We start from the raw sequence: 22,848 nt of genomic DNA, 5'->3' as shown, positions 1-22,848 counted from the left end.
TCTCACTAAATTTTCTCTGAAATTCTTTTGAGTACTCAGAAGAGAGAGTTCTGTCTTCACTCTCAAGTGAATGAGGAGTAAGTAAAATTTGGTAATGGAAATGTGACAAAAATTCCTGTCAGTTTCAACCTATTTTTGGTTACAAGTTTAATATCCTCATTTTAACATTTGAATTCAATCATGCTGTTGGTAGATAGGACTTTGTACACCGTTCAGTAAATATGTTCAGAAATATTGCTCTTTTCCCATTTAAAAAGTAATTCCTATGAAGTTTCCTGCTCCATTGCTTTAAGTGCTGCTCATACTCCCCAAGCAGCAGTGCCCTCCTCCTCTCTTCTTCATCTACCTTCTCCTCTACCCTCTTCACTCATGGGGTATGTAGTCTCCCATGCTAGCAATGAAGGTGATAAGGCTAGTAGCCTTCATAGGCTGACCTTTGGCATCCATCTTTTCTATATTTATTTTAAGTCAATACTTTGTCCCTACCAATAATTTTGTAATACATTGGCACTCCCCCAACCCATCTTCCTCCGGGTTATACATACATAGTTCAGCCCAAGCTTTTCCTTCAAACTACCAAAATAATGATGATAGTCATAAGAGTACTAATAACATTTTCACATACAAGAAGTAAACAATTTGACCTTTTTGAGTCCCTTATAACTGGTCTTTAATGTTTACCTTATATTTCTTCTGCGTATATCAAATTTTCCATAAAGTTCTGCTGCTTTTGTCACAAATACCCGAAAGTCTTTTAGTTTATTAAATATCCATTTTTTCCCATTCAGGATTATACTTAACTTTGCTGGGTTAGTTACCTTTGGTCATAACCCTAGCTCTTTTCCTCTATGTAATATAGTATTCCAAGACCTATGGTTCCTCAACATAGCAGCTGCTAGGTCTTGTGTAATCCTTCTTGTAGCTCCATGATATTTAAATTGTTTTTTTTCTTGTTGTTTGCAATATTTTCTCCTTAAACTGGCAGCTTTGGAACTTGGCTATGATATTGCTGTAAGTTTTCCTCCTGGGATCTCTTTTTAGGTGGTGATTAGTGGACTTTTTTCTATTTCTACTTTGCCTATTTGTTTCTACTATTTCTATTTGTTCTAGAACTTCAGATAATTTTCCTCAATTATTTCTTATAATATTGTATCAAGATTCTTTTTTTTGGTCATAACTTTCAGGTAGTCCTATTATTCTTATATTGTCTCTCCTCAATCTGTTCTTTAGATCAGTTGTTTTTCTGATGAGATATTTCACATTCTTTTATATTTTTTCATTCTTTTGATTTTTTTTATTATTTCTTGGTATGTTATAACATCATTAGCTTCCCCTTCACCAATTCTAGTTCTCAAGGAATTATTTTCTTCCTTAAGTTTTTGATTCTTTATTTCCATTTGGTTGACTTTCTTTTCATAATTTTCTTAGATTGCTCTTTTTTCCCTAATTTTTCCTCAATCTCTCTTATTTGATTTTTAAAGTTCTTTTTGAGTTCTTCCAAGAACTTTTTTTGTGCTTGGGACCATTTGACATTTCTCATTGAAAAAGGGGTGGCTTTTTTTGCTCCACTATCTTCCTCTGAGTATGAACCCATATCTTTTCTATTCCCACAGTACCTATCTATGGTTAGGTTCTTTCTCCTTCACTTACTCATTTTTATTTTTTTTTCTATTTTGCTTTTAGCACTATTACTATAATGAAGTTCTAGTCCCAAGGTGTGGGGAATGATGTCCCAAGCCTCAGGTTCTTCTTTCTGTTATTTGCTGAGCTCTTGGTTGGGATCCAACCTTGGGCACTCCTCTCCACCCCAAGCCATGCCTAGGTCCCCGACCCATGCTGTCCTACAAATGCTGTTGTCTCTGTGGTCCTCTGTAGCTTCAAATTACAGCTGTCCTCTCTGCCCTAGAAATGAAAGCAGGGATTCTGCTCTCCTGCAAGTGCCCATAGCCAGCAGGGTCCCTGCCCCTCTGCTACTGAACTCACTAGGCATATGCTAGCTCCTTCTCCCTATAAACTGTGCTTGGCATACCTTGACAGAGGAAGGTCTTTTAATCTTCTCCTACTCAGCCATTGAACCCCAATACAGTCTATGAGGTAAAAGTTCCTGAGGCTGAGGCTGCCTCCGAATCTAGCTGACTTGTTTGTTGATTCAGCAGAGTTGGCCTGGAGGTGTTTGCACTTCACTTAGGTTGAATCTCAGCTCCTGGAGGTCTTCTCAAGTTATCTTAGGAGGAAAACTGCTTTACTTGGCCTTCTTCCAAGAATCCTCTCCCATTTTGTACTTTTAAAAAAGGTCTTTTAAATGTCTTTCTTTTATTTTTAATTTTTAAGCCATTGAAGAATACTCCAATGAGTAGTAGTATCAGATAGTATCAAGAAATGCATAAGCCAGTCTTTCCATTATGGTTATTTTCTTGGATGTTTTATTTATTTAACCTTTATTGTGTTTCTTTAGTTTGGAGTGTTTATAATTTTTTTTAAATCTGCTCATCTTTTTTCACCATGTAGAAATGCTTAAATGCTTTTTTTTTTCTGATTAAACACTCATCTATTTTTCCTTGTTCATAATAGTCTCAGGTTTGCAGAGTAAATTGTTCTGGGTTGCATCTTGAGCTTTTTTGCTTTGTGGAATGTTATTCTATTCCCTTCTTTGGTTTCTAGCAGATATAGAATAATCTTGGTTTATGTGAATTTGCTAACATTTGTATTTGAAGGTCTTTCTCCTGGTTTCTTACAGAATTTATTGTGTCTTGTCTATGTGTCTTAAGTGAGTAGCATAGGCTTTCACTTCTCTCTCAGAAGTGATCTGTAGATTCTTTTGATTGATGTTTTGTTTTCTTAGTTCAGAAGTTGTTGGAACTCTTCTTGTATTATTTTACATACCTGATAGTATTTAGGTTTTTCAATCTGTCATATTATTCTGAGAGATCAGTAACACTTAATTTTTCTTTACACACTTCTCTTTAAGATTAATGACTTCTGATTGTATAGTGATTATGTAGTCTTTGAGGATTATTGTCTTTTACTTCTCATTTTCCAGATTGTCCTTCTTTTTAATATATTTCTATTCAAATATACTTTTTCTTTAATGTTTTTGGAGTGACTTGCTATTGTAGATTCAAGTATTTTTATTCTGCCAGTTACTTCTACTGTGCAGGCCATAAGTTCACACATTTGTTTCCTTTCTAAGTTTTCTTTTTTAAAAACAATTATTAAATTTTATTTTAAATTTACAGAATACAACAAGCATTTCCAAAACATATTACAATAAAAAAGATGATTGCACATAAAACTGCAAATCTAATATGCACAACTTCCTTTTCCCTTCTGAATCATTCTAACACATCTTGTTGGATTTTCTTGATCTCTTAGGATTTCATTGTTTTATCAGGCATGAATTCAATTTCCTTTGTCTTCTAATATTTATTTATAAAAATATCGTAATCTTTGATGTTTCAGTGTGCAGACTTCTTTACTTTTAGCACTCTCTCTGTTGATTTATCTGTTTATGCTTTGGTTTTAATTGAATTTTCTTCCTCTCAAAATATTTAGTGGTTTTATCCTTTTTAAGGGTAGAAAATTTTATCCTTCTATTACACTGTCACTCACTTTCATATGCCTCCCCTTGTGTTGTAAGTTGCATATGCTCAATAAACTAGGCTAGAATGTAAGGCTGCCTTAGCCTTTTCCCAAATTGAGGAATTTCCTTTTCCTTTGCTTTGGTCTCTGCCTCCAAGGAGCTTCTGCAGGAATAGGGTTAGGTCCAGATAAATTTCAGTCACTTTTTTTTCAGGCCTGCCTGAGCCATGAATGGTGGCCCCTTGAGCTAATTCTAAGCATTCCTTCTCTGGCTGACCTGAATCAGAATCTGTTAAACTTTTATATGATTTGGGTAAGGAAGTATAAATATAATAGGTGGAGTCACTTCAGCCCTGAGGTTTGCAAATCTAAGGTCCATTCCAGGCAAAAGTCAGTACAATCTCTCCCCTACTCTCCCTTCCATCTTCATGTTGAAATGTCTTCTACTTGTTGCAGATTCTCTGCACTAAGTGGGGAATATATCTTTATGTTGCAAAACATAAGGCTTTTGCTCATTTTCTGCATCATTTCAGAATACAGAAGCTCTTAGAAGAGCAGTCATGAGTGAATACCCAAAGGATTAGAGTTGTCCAGTGTGAGTTAAGGCTGTTACTTTGTTGGACTTCTTACGTTCTCTTTTGTTTTGTTTTGTTTGTGTGTTTTTGTGAAAGAGAGTAGGGACTGGATAAAGTTCATGATTCCATGATCTTTTTTGGTTATGTGACTCAGAAATAGTTTGCTCAGTTACACAATGCAAATATCCAACTCCCCCAAATATTTTTTTCAAATAAATTTTGAAATGTTGTATCATTTTAAGGATTGTGAGACCAGAAAGATGGAAGACTAGACATTTTTTCCCAATCTTAATGACCTCTTACACTGCTCCAAAATAGGAATTATGTGACCAGAAAAGAATCAATTTCTATTTTTTCTGTGGTCTATGACACCAAGAACCCAAATACAGCAAAATTTTGATGAAGCAACAGCAGAGAAGGCTAATTTCTAGATCCTAAACTGGGCTTATTTAGCACCCATTCCCCTGCTACCCACAACACTACCAGGAGCAGGATTACATAAGTCATCCCATGCTGGTTGTCATAGAACTCAACTCCACATCCTTTACCTTCCTCCTAGTGTTAAAAAGATACTTCTGGCAGAAATTTGTTTGGCCTGTGATGTCAAGATATTTGAACACATTCTGTTTTCCAGAGCTAAGGCCAAGCAAGCAGGCTGTGCCCTGAGCTTGACATAACAACAGTCCTTTGCACTCACCCTCTGAATGATCTCACCATCTGGCAAAATGTATTGCTTTGACCAGCACCAGGTGTTCTCTGAGAGATTTATGATTTTCACATTAATCAATAATTTCCCAGGGACCTGAGAGCCAGAAGCAACTGACATGTTGCAGCAGAAAGTGACAAATCAAACCTCCTGATATTCTAGCTATTCCTATGCTTGTGTAACCTCTAAGTGAACCGAACCAGATGTTGCACTCCTGTTCTCACCATGCTAACTCTGATTCTGTATGCTGCTCAACAATCACCAAGCTAAGTGAACCTTATGTAATGGTTCTAATGACTTAGAGATTGTTCCCACAGGACTCGAGAACACCTGTATTGTCCCCAAAATGCCTGCGTATATGGGCCTGCCATAGGAACTGTTTACTCAAGATCTAAGGATGACTGTGTTGGGTTCTGTCTTTTTGTGGTTTTCAGGCCTATAAGCCCTACCCCTGCCCCACCATGTCAAGCCCTTCTCAGATGCACTTTTGTTTGCAAACCTGCTTTCCTCACTTTGAAATTAATTAAGCCACTTTTTCATTCCTGACTCACTGGCTTCTGGCCTGCTTTGTTTGGTTCTGGCCATTCACAGGTTAGAGAAAGGTCCAGCAAGGACATTTAAAATTCTTTTGTCAGTGATAGCACTGTGGCAGTGATATGTCCAATAATAGCTTGGCCAGAGAATGGAGAGAGGAAATGTGTATAGAACATGTACAAGTATGTGTGTGTGTGAGAGAGAGAGAGAGAGGCAGAGAGAGAGAGAGAAAGAGAGAAAGAGAGAGAGATGGAGAAAGAGAGATTGTGTGGCACTCCACTAATTCGGAGGAAAAAATTCCAAGATCCAGCTGGAGTTAGTTATGTCCCCTCAGAAGTCACTTGGGACAGAGACTGAGGCTAGTGAACTATGAATTTCCTCTGCTCCACATGAGAGAAGACTGAGCTGCTTTGACATCCAGCCTCAAGGAAAATGTGAGCTTTTTAAACACCAAATCCCTGCAGATCATACCCCTTGTAAGGTCCCCAATTATAGAGGTACCCTTTATAGAATTTCTCCCTTCTTTCATAGGAAAGACCTGTCCTCAGGAGAAGGAATATCTGAGTTCCTGGAGGCAACTGACAACAAAAAGCGTGGAAGAGCATGGACCAGAGAGGAGATTTCAAGGCAAATGGAGGGGCAGGAAATGACCAAGAATATGTAGAAAGTAAATAATGGTTCTGTCCCCTGCACAATCAGGGACTTAGGAAAATTTCCACTATGAAGCAATATCCTTTATATCACCTGCAGGAAGTGCTTTTTCAAAAACAAAAAAGGAGGGTAGCATGGGGCAAGGCAATATTACAAGGCAATAGAATAAGAAGCTTTTGGAATAAGAAATCCAAAATTAGATACCAAAATGTACCTTAGAAGTTTTAATTCCATAAAGAATACAGAGACTAAAGAAAGACTGAGTATGAGGAAACATACCAAAATTTCTGGGATGCAGTTAAAACAATCCCAGGGAAAAAATCATATCCCTACAAATATATGTAAACAAAATATCAACCACATGAAAGAATGCTACAACTCACTGATAATAAGAGAAAAGCAAATCAAAAGAGCCCTGAGGTTTTACCTCACAAGCAGGGAACAGGCAAAGTTCTCAATAAGATTGGGATGAAGAAAGGATGCCCATTATCACTACTATTATTCAATATTGTACTAGAAATGTCAGCTATAACAATAAGAGAAGAAAAAGAAATGGAAAGAATTAGAATAGGAAGGAATTAGAATAAGGAAACAAAACATTGCTCTTTACAGATGACATGATGGTATACTTAGAGAATCCTAGACAATCAACTAAAAAAAAACTACTTTAATATAGCAATGTAAATGGGAAGAACAACTACCAAAAAAAAGTCAAAAGTAAATTATGCAAAACTCATAAAGAACAAGCTTAGCTTGAAAGAAAAGATTTTAGGAGACACTCCCAACTCACTCTTTTGCAGAGGTGGGTGATCCAAAAACATGGCACTTTGCACATTTTCAGACTTTTGTTTTGATGAATTGATTAGTTAGGTTGATTTTTTTCTTCTTTTCTTTTTCTTTTTTTTTTGAGGGGGGAGCTTAAAATACTATTTGTTATGTGGCATGGCTCTCTAGGAGAAGGAGGAGGAGAGTTGCTGGAAAAACTATGGTGTAAAAAAAAGACATCAATAAAAACTTATTTTAAGAGAGAAAGTATCAAAACATACCATACACACACAAATGCATAAGCCTGTGAGCTTGAATAAGCTAAAATTCTACTTAATAATTCTCCCTTGCTTATCTTATGGAACCTCCATTTACCACCTAAGGGAACAGCAGTGCGTTCATCTATGATCTTAAAACTTCACTTTATCTTGCTGATTATAAAAGGTCACTACTACAATTCCAAGTCTTCCAGTCTTTTGTTTTTCATATGACACATGTATCAATTTTCTTTCTACAATTAATATCTCATGCATACCTTACAAAACATCCTAAGAAACCATTGATCTGTTACCCAATCTATAATTTTCTGTTATATAGAGAATATATAGTTAGGAAAACTAACACAGATCATTGGAATTCCAAAGCAAAGGACTAATATTTGGGCAGTTATTTATATGTTGTTTTTGAGTCATTTCAGTTGTGTCCAACTGTTTGTGACCCCATTCTGAGGTTTTCTTGGCAAAGATACTGAAGTGGTTTGCCATTTCCTTCTACAGCTCATTTTACAGATGAGAAACTGAGACAAACAGGGTTAAGTGACTTTCCCAGGGTCACACGACTAGTTAAGTGTCTGAGGCTGGATTTGAATTCAGAAAAACAAGTATCTTCCTGGTTCTAAGGCAAGTGCCGTTATTTAAGATAATATCTAACTTCAACCACAAAATTTACTTAAGTTACTTTAAACTAGTAAAAATTTTGGAAAGGAATGAAAATTAATGTGAAATGTATTAAAATTTTGAACTAGTGAAAAAGAACTTTAGTTTGAAGAAATATTTAAATATTTTGCTTTACAAAGTTTAAAAAAAAACATGATTAATTGAATTTGTGAGAAATTCAACCTAAATCTTAACATCAGTATTAATATAGGGGCTGATTTGCATGAAATGGGTAATTTTTAAATGTCGATTTTTTTAAAAATTACTACCTTACCATTGACCTAAGTATCTAAGAGAAGTATGTATTAGCTTAGTGAAATCTTTATATTAGCTTAGTGAAAATCAAAATTTAATGGCTGATTTTGATTTCACCCATAATTTCATTGTTTACATCAATAAAGATCAAGGATTAAACATCTAACAATGCTAGTAATCAATCAACCAATGTAAATTGCAAACCTTCTAAGCATTTATTAGTCTTATTGAGTTGATTTTCATAACAACATAAATGAATTGATTTTAGATTTCAACTACAAAATTGTATTTTGTTCAAATTTAGTGTGATGCAAAATATTAATGGGGCAATATATTTTTAAATAATTTAGATAATAGAAATATATGATAATTAAAATTTTTAGTTTTTAATCTATCAGTATCACTTCAAATCTTTCCAATGACTGTTTTATGAACAATTATTTTATATAAGTTACTGAGAAAATGTAAATTATCCAGGTGTATCCTTACCTTACACTCATAGAGAACACAAACTCCAGAAGAGGAATATATTGTTTTTTTCTCTCCTTCAAAATAGGTTCTTCCTTGAAAATGGCATATGGCTTTGGGATTAAAAACAAAAACAAGAAATTCAATGAACAAATATAGCTTAAAAGTTGTCAAAGGAAATTTACAATGATGCTTCACATTTATTTACCACTTTTCAAGGATTTGTACTGACTATATTCCATGCCACCTGCTTCTCAAAATAAGGTACTTAGACACAAGAATTTAGGATACTGAACTTGTAGTCACTTGTATTCAAATCCTTACTCTGTCACTTATTACTATGTAACCTTGGGCAAGTCACTTTACTTCTGTGAGTCTGTTTCCTTAACTGTAAAATGAGGATCTTTTTGAAGGATTTCCAAGATCTCTACCATCTTTAGTTCTATAGATATTGATATCTCTCCTTCTCCCATCCCCCAGTTGCCAAATCTTGTCAATTATTCATCCACAATATGTTTGCCATGTGGCTCTTTATTTCTATCCCCAGTTACACTGTCCTAGTCCAAGCTTATTGTTTCTCATATGAACAATAATGTGAACTGCACAAAAGGATTGAGTCATATTTAAACTTTGCATCTCCCCTAGCATGTTGCACAGTGCTCTGTGTGTAAGGGTACTTATTAACAAGTATTATTAAGTTTAACTTGACTATTGTAATTGACTCTTTTTTTTGGCATTCTATATCAATTTTATTTTTATTATTATTATTTGGTATAGATGGCTGAGCCCTATTCTTAACCGATTTTTAAAAATTAATTTTTTTTTAAATTTTCAACATTTACTTCCATAAGATTTTGAGTTTTAAATTTTCTCCTCCTCCCTATTCTTCCCCCCCATCAGATGGTTTACAATCTGATATAGATTCTACATATACATTCATGTTAAGCATGTTTTCCCATTAGTCATGATGTAAAGAACAATTAGAACTAATGGGAGGAACCATAAGAATGAAGCAATAAAACAAAACACGGAAAGGGAGGAAAAGGAGAGCAAATAGTACACTTCCATCTGCATTCAGACTCCATATTTCTTTCTCTGGGTGTGGAGCAATTGACTCAAACAATTTTATCTGACTGTTCTTCCAGATATATCTTTTTTTAAATGTAGTACAGGCTCAGGGCTCGTTCTCCCAACTCCCACTAACACTGGCAGGCTGGAACACTAAAAGGTGACTAACCACTTTCTTCCTTCAGATTTTAAAGTAACTCTGAGGAACAGGAAGGTTTTCTAGTATTACTACTCATGATACCCCAACAATGTGCTCTCAGATGACATAAATTAACCAACTAGTCCTAATTAGCTCTTAAAAATTAATATTTACAAAGTAATATAATAAAATCAGTTGGAAGAACCACCACCCCTTTCCAAACCAGAGGCATAATGGTGCTCAAGCTTAGAGAGCTCAATGTGGCAATGAGGTAAATTCTTATCTCTTGATTGATGAAAGTCCTTTGTGGAGAACTCATGAAGTTCACTTTATATATTGTTTTCTTTTGGGCTCCTTGTAAAGTTCTGAAGCTGCCCTTCTTCAGCAGGTCTAGTTTATCTTCAGGCACTGATGGGAAGTCCAAATCTTCTGAACTTCTAAAATTCACAAGATCATCTTCTAATCAAGGTGGAGGAGAGGAGACAGAGATTCTGTCATTCACCTTCCCCTTAATAATTCCCTTTCAGGGGCTTTCCTGATGGTATTCTGCCACTCAGCTTAGCCTGCTATTAGAATAGAGAATTCTGAATTTTCATCCAAGCCATTTCTTTCAATGTCATTTCAATCCTTTTCAAACTGATTAATGACATTTTCACTCTTAGTTTATACATTCAATAAATCAATAGTCAATACTTGATAAACACTTATTAAGTGCCTTCTTAATATCCAGGCATTGTGCTAAGCACTAGAGATATAAATTCAAAACAGAAAGCCAGTCTTTGCTCTCAAGGATCTTACAACACACAGAAGAAAGCTGAAAAATGGGGTGTGGGGGATGGAGGGGTGGAGATACTGGCATGGAGCATGGTGGAGAAGTAAAAAAATCCAAAATGAGTGCAGCCAGGGTGAGAAAAATGAAATAACTGATCAATAGTTCATTCTAGGACTCAATTGTTTATTAGAGGTAACTTTGTAACTCAAAGAGGTGTCCTCACCTGATAAAGCCATCCAGCTTAGAAAATCTTGTTAGTTAAATTAATTGAGTAAGGGATAATTGATTGCTTCATTCAATCATTGATAAGATGACCTTCTGTGTTGAAATACAGGTCGACCCCAACTCTCTTCCCTCTCCCATGTCTTCAGTGTTTGGCTGTCAAAATCCTAACTCTCCTATAATTTCTAACTTAAATACCAACTCCTCCTCAAGCCTCCCTCCTCCATTCCCATCTCCCTGGTAACAAAATATGCTTGTTCCTGTCCTTGAGTTTTGTACAGCTATTTGTAATTCTGTATCAGCTGCCTCAAGACATTCCCTTTTTCTCAAGGAACTTGATAGTGGCTCAGTCTTCCTCTCAATGTCAACTCCTGCCCTTATACTAGGGAACTTTAAAATTCAAACACCTTGACTCCTCAGTTCTTCAGTTTCTTAATTTGTTGTGACCCATTGTTATCCACTTCAGCTGTGCAGGGGGCTGGCATACCCTTCTTATCATGATCTACACGTAATTTTGTTTAACCAGTTGGGCTCAGATCAACAAGACAATCCTTTTATTCCTCTTTAATTGATTCTATACCCTACACCCCAGAGATGCTGGTCAAAATATTCTCTTCTCAAACACCCCCATACCAACCCTATCTCTTTCTCAATAAACCAAGGACCTTATTTCTTACTTTATTGAAAAAATAGAGACCATTTGTTGTAAACTCCCTCTTTACTCCTTTTCCACTATTCAAAACCTCTTGGTAATTCTCCCACTTTTTCCTCCTTTACTTTACTCTCCAATAGAGTGGTAGGACTTTCCCTTGCATAAAACTGCTAGATTATTTATTAGTTATTGATAGGTTAATAATTAAGAGGGGTAGTTTAGTTTTAGTCACTGGAATCAGTATTTATGAATTATGTTGATTTAAAAGACAATTTTGGTTTAACATTAGAGTCTATAAGATAGTTTGTCTTCTTTCTAAGAGTTAACTTCTCTATTTTTTCTGGGCTACAGCTTGGGCTCTTTCCACAAATGGAAAGAGGGGAAGGATAAATCCCTGGAGTCATAGGATGTTCTGCCTGGTCAGTCATAAGTCACGATTGCTTAACACTGGATTTTCCAGTGAATGTTGAGTAACTGTTCTCATGAGTCTTAGAAATCCTCTCCTATAAATCAGACTAAATTTAAGCCCACCTACACCTTTACCAACTGTATAAAAGACTGCTATATCTGCTCTAATGCATCCCTGGCCCCTGAGGGACTATGAGATCTCATTTATTGGCAACTGCTAGTTTTGCTAATGAATGATCAAACCACCCCTTTAAACTATCATCCCATATCTCTTCTCCTTTTCACAGTCTAACTCCTAGAAAAAACAAAGTTGTCCACAATCATTGAATTCACTTCTTTCATGTCAACACTTTGCAATCTGGCTTCCAATATCATCACCCACCATAAATTCTTCATTCCAAAATTTCCAATGATTTCGTATTTAAATGCCAAATCTGACTGTGTTTTATCAACTCTCATCCTTCTCAACCTCCCTGCAACATTCTATACTGCAGACCACCCTTTCCTCTAAGATATGTTCTTCTATCTTTTGGTTCTCCTTTTACCTATCTGAACACACTATCTGAACACACCTTAGTCTCCTTTGCTGGTTGATAATGCCATGTAACTATGGATGTACACCAAGGGTCTTAGATTTTTTCTATTCTCTCTCTCTCTCCATCAATTCCCACAGATTTAATCATCATCTCTTTACAGATAATTCCCAAGTCTTTTCTATAAGATTTGTCTAACACTGAGAGAAGGATATTGAAGTTTCCTTCTTTTATCCTTACAAAAGATTGGGCATCAGGTGTTTTTATTATCTCCATTTTGTAGTTGAAGAAACTGAGGCAGATAGAGGTTAAGTGACTTACCCTGGATCACACAGCTAATAGTATTAAGCACCTATTATGTTCCAGACACTGTGCTAAGTACTTTGCAAATATTATCTCATTTGATCCTCACAACAACACCATGAGATAGATGATATTATCATCTCCATTTTACAAATGAAGAAATTGAGCCAAAATGAAAATATAGAATTAAATTACTAGATAAATTAGAGTAAAAGACTGATGGTGTCTTCTAAATGGAACTGCTAAAGACTATATATATTTCCATACCACATGGAATTTTTGCAAAAATTGACCATGTAGGAGGACACATAGATATTGCAAATATATGTAAAAAAAAAAAAGCAGAAATAGTGAACTCTTTACAAACATAATAAAAATTGTAATCAATTCAAGGAACACAAATAAGACCCAGACCCAGATGGAAACTTAATAAAATCCTACATACTGAGTGAATCAAAGAGCAAACCATAGAAATAAATAGTAATTATGTAAAAGTGGCTGAAATGAATACATACAGGTATATAGACAATATATAAAGATATGTAAATACGTTTATTTATATAAGTATGCAGATATAGTTCATATGAATATAATTTTATTTGACTATAAAAATTTATTTACATAAATATTTAGATAGAAATATATTGTATAAATATATATTTATACAATATATTTAAACATAAACTTATTTATATAAATATACAATGATGTATAGACATATAACAGACTCATGTACATATATATAATATATAAATTATGTTAATGTGTACACTAATATAGAGATGGAGAGTTAACCAAAAATTATTCCCAAATAGATTAGTCAAAGGATATGAATAAACAGTTGTAAAATATATAATTAAAATTATTAACCATAGGGAAAAATGCTCAAAATTGTTGATGAGAAATGTAAATCCTAAGATTTTACCTCGCACCCAGAAAGTCGGCAAAGTAACGAAAAGATAAGAATATTCAATGTTGGAAGGGTTATGGGAAAATATATGCCCTCGCACAAGACTTGTGGAGTTGTAAATGAATACAATCTTTTCAGAAAGTAATTTTGAATTATGCAAGTGACTGAAATGTCACTTTCAATCAGAGATTCCACTACTAGAATATACCTCAGTGAAGTCATTGTTAGAAGAATCCCCATATAATACCAAATATTTATAGCACTACTTTTTTTTGTGCTAGCAAACAATTGGAAACAAAGTAAAAATTTGTTGGGGAATGGTTAAACTGTGGTATAGGAATTAGTGGAATATTATTGTGCTGTAAGAAATGCTGAATATGATGAACACAGAGAAGGATAGAAAGACTTACATGAATTGATATATAGTGAAACAAGCAGAATTAATGACTACAGAAATTTAAATGGGAAGAATAACTTCCAAAACCCCCCAAAAAAACCAAATGAACATTGCAGAATTACAAAGAATATACATGACACAAAAGAAGAAATATGAGAATCCACTTCCCCCCACTACTTTGCAAAGGTGGGAGATTCATAGGTATGGAGCATTATATACATTTTCAGGCTTTTAAAAAATAAATTGTTTTGTTTTGCTGAGTTTTTTTTAATCTTTTCATCTTGTCTTTTATTAAAACTATAGGATGATACTCTGAGAGGCAGGAAGGGAAGGAATACTAAGAGAAATTTTCACAATAGTTGTCAAAATTTATTTTTATAAAAGAAAAGTAACTAGACTGCATAAAAGGCAATAATTTGAATAATTATTTCAAAAGAACTTGTAGGTAAACAGGGTATATCACTTGCAAACTGACCAAAAAACATAAAAGACTAAAATGGATATGGTGGGTGTGATAACTGGGGCAGGATTTAGAATGAAGAGGAAAGAGTCAGAACTGAGGATAGCCAGCCTAAAGGTAATAATCTGGACACAATTTGAAGTGTCCCCATAGGAAGAAAGCCTGAACTGGCCTCCATGTTTCTGGTGTTGCTTTTGGTGATGACTTTAAAGGTGATGAATAATTACTATGAGGCTCTGAAGTGGTGTTCCCATTCTTAAGAGATTTGAGAGTAAACTGCCTGTGACATAAAAAGGAGAGACCAGTATGCTCTAAAGAACTGTACCTTGAAGATAACTGACGATAATAAGTATTATAGAGTACCCAGTTGTCTCAGGGGATCCCTACTGAAAGAAGGTGATTCTCAATGTTCAGAGAGTCCTATATTTGTATGTGAAATGGGGAAAGAACTGTTTGGAGTTTAGAAATAAAACTCTGGAGTTCTGTTTCTTATTTCTTTTTATATTTTTAGTTTGGCTATTGAGAGGTTACATAGATTTTGTTTCAACTCCAGTGGGAGCTAAAGCAGTCCATGGGGAAAAGAATCATATCCTTACAATCATACACTAACAAAATAGAAAAAAGAGAGAAACTTAATGAACTAAAAATGAATTTCAAAAATTAGAAAGCCAAAAAAATAAACAAGCTGAAAATAAACATAAAGGAGCAGATATTAAAAATTAGATAGGAAACAGATACATTGGGGAAAAAAGGCATTATAAACAAAACTAAACTATATAGAAACCAGGCAGACAAGGAGCATTATGGATAAAATCTGGAGACACCTTGCCTACAAATGAATTGTGTGGGTGGCAGGATCAAAGGAGACTGTGTTATAGTCTTAGAGAGTGGATGAGAGGAGTGAGAAGAGCAGGGGGATAGAGAGGAGTGTATGATGTTACAGTGTCAAATCAAGGGCTAGCAATCAGGGAAGGTAACTTCTGTGGTCTCAGAAAGACAAAAGCCTAGAAAAGAGTGGATGGGAAGGGAAAGAATTGAAAAAGTGGGGGGAAGGTAGGAGGCCTTACTTTGGTGGTTGAAGAAGACCAATGTGGAATTTTGCCTGTTCCAGAACATAGCTTGGGAAAGAAAGATTTTCAGAGTCATGCTGTATTAAGCTGGGTCCAACTGTTCTTCATGTAATCTAGGTTTGATATTGGAATGAAATGAGGCACTTCTAGATCGTTCAATGGTTAGCCAACAACGGATGGATACTCAACAAAGATACACATTGAAGACTATGTGAGTTGATTTTTCTGAGCAAAGCTCTCCTGCTTCTGAGTTGTGTTATCATGTTCCAGTAGCTATTACTGAGCACATCAGATCTGCAGCTGACACAAACCTTGATAGGATATATGGTGCATAATGGGATACAAAAAGATCTTAAGCCAGAACATTGGACTGATAAAATGAAAGTAGACATCACACTCAATCAAATTTAGCAGAGTGATGTGGCAGCCAAAAAAACTAATGAAATCTTGGTCTACATTAATAGGCATAGCTTCCAGAAATAAGGGGATCATAGTCCCTTTGTCATCAGAAATCATCTACTGTATTCATTTCTTAGCAAATCCATTTAAGCAGAAGGAAGTAACCAGGATGGTGAGAAGCCTTGAGTTTATGTGACATTCCTTGAGTTTATGTTATGTTAGGTTGAGGATTAGTTGAAAGAACTGGAAGAAAACTCAGGGAGAACATGCTAAGTGTTTTTGAAGTCACTGAAGGATCTTCATATGGATAAGGAGTTAGACTAGTTCTGTTTATTTAGCCCTGGAATACAGGATCTGATAGAAATTGCAAAGAAGATAATTTAGGCCAGGTGTCAGGAAAAACCTCCTAACAATTAGAGCTGTCCAGAGTGGAATGGGATGTTTGAGAGGAGGTGGATTTCTCCTACTTAGAGGTCTTCAAATAGGCTGGACTAGCACTTGTCAGCTATGTTATAATAGTGTATGGGCTGGGGTAGAGGGCTGCTTAAATTCTTTTACACACTGAAATTCTGTGATTCTATGATTATTTGATTCTTTTTGGCCCCAATATCTTCTATAAATCTGAATTCAAGAAATTAACGTAAGTGATACTACAGAAGAAAAAAAAAAGCCCCAACAGGAAGAACCATATATTTTCTTGGTTTACAACAAAGAACAAGGAAAAAAAAGCCAGGAGTCAAGTTTTACTGATATCAAAGCTTAACGGAAAACATATATAGGATCAGGAGAAACATGCTGAAATATCCAGTGGGGTTTTGTGGGTATAGCTCCCGAGGACTCTTAAAAGTAGAAACTTTGTGGAATTTGTGTACAAACAGCACCCAGAACCATCTAGTACTCTCTCCTTCCTTAAAGAATAAAAGATTTAATTGTTTCAATTCAGGGGAAGAAGGTTATTTCACTGACTACAGAATGGTAGGCCTGAAACAGAACTAAAACCAGGTTAAAAGTTTTTTCTCCAGCGACTTCAAAAGAGAAAAGTTAGGGAGGGCAGAGGGAAGTATGGGGGAAGGTGTGCTATGAACCAGCTAGTGCAGCTATTAACTCTTCTCTCCATCTTGGAAAGAAAAAAACTTTGTTTAAATTTTTAAAAGGTAAGTATTTTGAAAAGAGGCAAAATTAAATGGAAATATATATAGTTAATATGTCTAACTGGTATGGGGTGTGTGTGTGTGTGTGTGTGTGTGTGAATCATTCAGTAGAATTTAATTGCCTAGGTAAATTACAAGTAGAGCAGCTAAATGGCATGGTGGAAAGAGCAGTGGGCCTTGAGTCAGGAAGACTCATCTTCGTGAGTTCAAATCTAGCCTTGGACACTTACTACCTATGTGACCCTGGGCAAGTCATTTAACCATTTGCTTTAGTTCCTCATTTACAAGATGAGCTAGAGAAGGAAATGGCAAGCCACTTCAGTAACTTTGCCAAGAAAACCTCAAATGGGGTCATAAAGAGTTGGACACAACTGAAACAACTGAACAACAATAATTAAGAGAGACCATGCATTTGCAAATTCCTAAGAAATTGAATTCAAAGCAATGAAATAGGTAACAAACAATCAGTGAACAGGTAGAAATCTGTTTGACTGCTCTTTCTCAGTCTTCTTTAATGGATCATCCATCCATATCATGCTCATTGAGTGTATCCATTGAGACTTTGTCCTGGCCCCTCTTTTCTCTCTGCTTTCTCTAACTCAGCGATTTCATCAGCATCCATGGGTACAATTTTCAGCTCTATACAGTTGACTCCTAGATCTATAAGCAAAGATTCAATAAACAGAATCTTTGTCTCTCTAACTCTCTTTCTTTCTCTCCCCTCGTCCCTCCCTTCACGTATATAGATATGTCTGTATATAGTATGAATGTACACACACATACACACACAGAAACCTAGTCTCTCTCCTGAGCTCTAGTTCCACATTACCAATAGACTAATAGGAATTTTGAATTTGATGTCTCCTAGGAATTAGGGACAGGGACCGATATCTACCATAAGTCCTTCTTCCTCCCCACTTCCCTTGCAACATAAGTCAGGTTAGTCTTCCCTAAAAGACAACATTGCTGGACTTGTTTGGACTGAGGCTGGGACAAAGCTTAAGAGAGATTTTCCTGGATACAAGTTCCTGGTAGACTCTGGTCATATTAACATGGTTTTCTAGTCACCTAATGGCATATGGCTCATTTACCTAATGGTACCTATGTATGTGTCAGGCCTTTCAGATTTGGTAGATGTTCCAAGACTATGGGAGTTACCATCTTCTGTTACTGATCAAACCAGTTTCCATATGAAAACAAAGAGGGGACAAGTCTAAGTTAGGTGTTTTAGTAACCATACTGAAGAGATAAATAAATCTCTGTTCATTAACTATTCAATGAACTATATGAGTGCCTCACTTGAACAAACACTGAAACTGAACTAAAAAGGTGCCTGCATGAGTCACACCCATCCTTAACATCTGGCAGTCATTAATTGGGAGGAGATGCCTTGTGGCTAGGAGAAGAGAATCAAAAAACAATAAAGAAACATTAAAAGAAAATATTCTCACTATGCAAACAAAACTATGAAATTAATGACAGGATGCACAGAGAAAACATAAGGATCATAGGTCTCCCAGAAGAACATGACACAAGAAAAAACCTTATCATTGTAATGAAGGAAATAATAGAAGAGAACTGTCTAGAACTTTTGAACATAGAAAATGAAGTTCCAATCGAAAGCATTTACAGATGGCCTCCAGAGAACAAACAAAAAACAAAAAATGAGACAGCAAACTCCATGACATGTAATGGTTAGATTGAAGAATTCAATTCAGAAATAAGTTCTGAAAGCCCTGAAAATTGAAAAAAAACAAATTGATTATTTTCCCTAGTTGATTTGATTTAATATCACTACTGACATTTTGTATAACTAAGTCATGTTTCATTTGTCTCTGAGTTAAGTTTGGAAGTTCAGATTTCCTGCTAATCACTGTTCTATTCTTGTGTCGAGAAAATCTGTTCTCCTTGAAGAATGCAGGTGGATGCCAGGGAGTCTGATCTGTTATCTCTGCAACACTGGCTTTCCTTCAAGAAAGTCTGGTCTGTTATTGCTGTGACATTAACAGGCAGGTGGATACCACTAATGAGCTTTCCATAGTGACCAGATGGAAGGAGAGGGTTGCTGCTAGTCCTGCATTCCAAATTCCCAGCCAGTTATATTGTCCCCCACATCTGATGCTTCTGACTTTGCAACCTAGTTTTCCCCATCTATAATGCTGCCTTCTAGTTTTTGGATGCCATTCTTTTTATTTATAAAATAATCTGTCAGGCCTCATTCATGGTCTTTTGTCTTACACAGGAGCTAAAGATCCCCTTTATTAGTAACTGCTAGCCTTACATATAAACTGAACATGCTTGGAACTTTGTTGCCCCAATTTACCTTAGTTTCAATCTCAACAGCCCTCAGGAGATAGATCTTCAAAACAAAGGAAAAGACATTCAAATAATGCAAGACTATTCCACATCCACTAGAAAAAAGGAAGAGAGAATGGAATATTATCTTCTAAAGAGCACTGGAGCTCGGGGTGCCCTACCCTGCAAATCTGAGCTTAACCATATGGTGAGACCAATATGAGCACAGATAGATTTACCGCAGGTCAGGCACAAAAAGTCTATATAAACATTTGGAGTGGAAATGTCTCTAAATTTGTGCATCTCATGTTTCTTTTGAGCTACTGCAATTTTGATTCACTCACGGAGCACAATGCTTTCTTTGATGTGAACATGCCATGCTGGACAGGCCTTTGCCAGTGTCTCCCATTTCACACAAGAGACCTTGAGACTATCCTTGTATTCCTTCTTCTGACCTCCATGTAAGCACTTGTCTTATGTAAGCTCTCCATAAAATAGTCTTTTAGGCAAACATACATTTGGCATTTGAACAATGTGGCCAGCCTATCAGAGTTGTGCTCTCTGCAGTAGAGTTTGAATGCTTGTCAGTTCAGCTTGAGAAAGGACCTTAGTGTCTGGTATCTTATCTTGCCAGATGATCTTAAGAATCTTCCTAAGATAATTCAAATGGAAGCAATTCAGTTTCCTGGCATGACAATGGCATACTGTCCATGCATACAATAATGAAGTCAGCACAAGGGCTCTGTAGACCTTCAGTTTGGTAGGCAATCTAATACCTCTTCTCTCCCATACTTTCCTGTGGAGCCTCCCAAACATCGAAGTAGCTCTGGAAATGCATGTATCAACCTCATCATCTATGTGAACATCCCTGGAAAGTACACTGTCAAGGTAAGTGAGCTTATGCACAACATTCAAAATTTCTCCATTTGTTGTAGCCAATGGTTCCATATATGGATGGCATGGTATTTAGTGGTAGAGAACCTATGTTTTCTTGGTGTTAATTATTAGGCCAAAATTAGTACAAGCAGCAGAGAATCAATCCATTCTCTGTTGCATCTCAGCTTCAGAGGCTGCATGGGTGCACAATAATTTTATTTAATTTTAAATTTATTCCATAAAATTTTGAGTTCCAAATTTTCTCCTCCTTTCCTTCCCTCAAGACAGCATACAATCTTATATAGGCTATATAGATATATATATATATATACTTCATATTAAACATATTTTCACATTAGTCATGTTGTGAAGAAAAATAAGAACCAGTGGGAAAAACCATGAGAAAGAAGATAGAAACAAACAAGAAGTTAAAGATTTAAAAAAGATTTTAGAGAAGTCAGGATATCCAGTAATTATTGAATGGAAGGAGAACAGACTATACATTTTTCTTACCAGTGCATAAAACTTTACTAAAATTAATCATGTTTTAAGGCATAAAATCATAAACAAGTACATAAAATTAAATAAGTCATTTGCTAATCAAAGTGGAATTAAAGTAGAAAGTGTAAAGGCCTAAGATTTTGGCATAAGAATTCATTATTTGGTAAAAATTGTTGGGAAAACTGGAAAGAAATCTGGCAGAAACTGGGCATAGAGCAATATGTTATATCATTTATCAAGATGAGGTTAGAATGGATACTGACTGATAAATAGAGTAATTACAAGAAAATTGGAAGAACATGGAACACATTACTTATCAGACTTCTGGAAAGCAGAAAAATCTATTAATAAACTGGAGATAGAGAGCAGAGTAAGGTGTGAAATGGATAATTTTGATTATATTAAATTAAAAAGGTTTTATAAAAATAAAACAAATATAGCCAAGATAAGAAGAAAAACAGAAAAATTGGGGAAAAAATTACTGTTTCTCAGACAAAAATCTCATCTCAAATACATAAAGAATTTTGTCAAATCTGTAAGAATACAAGTTGGGGAATGATCCCCAACTGATAAATGGTCAAAGCATGTGAACAGGCAGTTTTTAGATAAAGAAATCAAAACAATTTACAGTCATATGAAAAAATGCTCTAAATCATTATTGATTAGAGAAATGCAAATTAAAGCAAACTTGAGATATCATTTTTAAACTTATCAGATTGACTAAAATAATTGGAGGGGAAAGTGACAAATGTTGGAAGGGATGTGGAAAAATTAAGACACTAATTTATTGTTGGTGGAATTGTGAACTAACCATTTTGGAGAACAATCTGGAATTATGCCCAAAGAGTTATTAACTGCCTACACCCTTTGACCCAGCAATACCACTGCTAGGTATATTTTTAAAGATGATTAAGAAAAAAAGAGAAGAACACATGTGTTCTAAAATATTTATAGCAGCTCTCTTTGTGGTGACAATGAACTGGAAATTGCAGGGATGCCTGTCAATTGTGAAATGGTTGAACAAGTTACAGTATATGATTGTGATGGAATACTACTGTGCTATAAGAAATAATAAGCTTGATGATCTTAGAAAAACATAGAAAGACTTGCACATAATAATTAAGAGCAAAATGAGCAGAACCAAGAAAACACTGTATAGAGTAACAATAATACTGTTTGAAGAACAATTGAGTGAATAAATCATTTTTGCTCTTATAAATTCCCAATATAAAAGACAAATGAAGGAAGATGCTATCTGCATCTAGAGAAAGAATTGCTAAATAGAAGTATGTATAGAATGATTTTATATAAATGTATGTATGGATGTATATGTATGTACATATGTATATTCACATATATGTATGTATGTATGTATGTATGTATATATATGGTACATTGATATTTACACACTTTATACCATGATTTACATGCTTTATACTTCATTAAAAAGTGAGCTCTTTGAAGACAGGATTTGGTTTTGCTTTCTTTTATACCCTCTGCACTTAATATATTGCTTGGCACATATTGAGTGCTTAATAAATGTTTCTTGACTGAGTGACTACTTATGTCAACTCAGTAGTATAGGTATAGTCATAATTAACAGATTAGAGAGTTGCTTGGGGGCACTTAGAGATTAAATGACTTGCTCAAGGTCACAAAACTAATAATACATGCCAGAGGTATTATTTGAAACTAATTCTTCTTTGACCTCAATTATGGTTATATCTCTGTGGCATATTTCCCTACTAGATTATACGTTTCCTAATTATATCAGTTTCCCAGCCTTCAAGTATGTTTAATCTGCTCCTTAAATATTAAACTATTCAGTACACATTGAATTATATCAGGCCTGGAATTCCTATCTTCAGGGGAGGAACTTTGAATCTCACACAGAAACTACCAGAATGTTTAGCAAACTAGTGACACATAAAAGTTTCCTTATTTGAATTAAATTGAAATTAATTATACCTTCTTAAAGAGGTCAGAGAGGCTTCATTATATCCTTATAAGTACTTAGCCTTAACAAAGATAATGCACTATAACACAAAAGTGTTTAGTTCTAACAAATGTAAATTAGTGTAAAAGTACTTATTTACTTAGTTTTCTCATCTGTAAAATGAGGAAGATTGACTCGACGGTGTCTGAACACCCAGCTTTGGGATATGGTTCTGTGACCCAATTATATGATCCCAGAAACAGGAATATTATCCAATCATCTCTCAAT

General features: G+C 35.2%; 1 protein-coding gene across 1 annotated transcript in view; it reads right to left on the bottom strand.

Moving 5' to 3' along the window:
- The window catches only part of NELL2 (neural EGFL like 2), a 166,902-nt gene that overhangs the window by 95,997 nt on the left and 48,057 nt on the right, over positions 1 to 22,848 (bottom strand). Inside the window, exon 10 of the mRNA XM_020973673.2 lies at positions 8,490 to 8,581. Coding sequence (XP_020829332.1) covers positions 8,490 to 8,581 — 92 coding nt within the window. The remainder of the gene's footprint in view (positions 1 to 8,489; positions 8,582 to 22,848) is intronic.

This window comes from Phascolarctos cinereus, unplaced genomic scaffold, assembly GCF_003287225.1.
Source record: "Phascolarctos cinereus isolate Bilbo 61053 unplaced genomic scaffold, phaCin_HiC Scaffold_1;HRSCAF=81, whole genome shotgun sequence".
Taxonomy (NCBI): Eukaryota; Metazoa; Chordata; class Mammalia; order Diprotodontia; family Phascolarctidae; genus Phascolarctos; species Phascolarctos cinereus.
The sequence above is the reverse complement of the archived record's forward strand: the minus strand, read 5'-3'. Positions and strand labels throughout refer to the sequence as shown.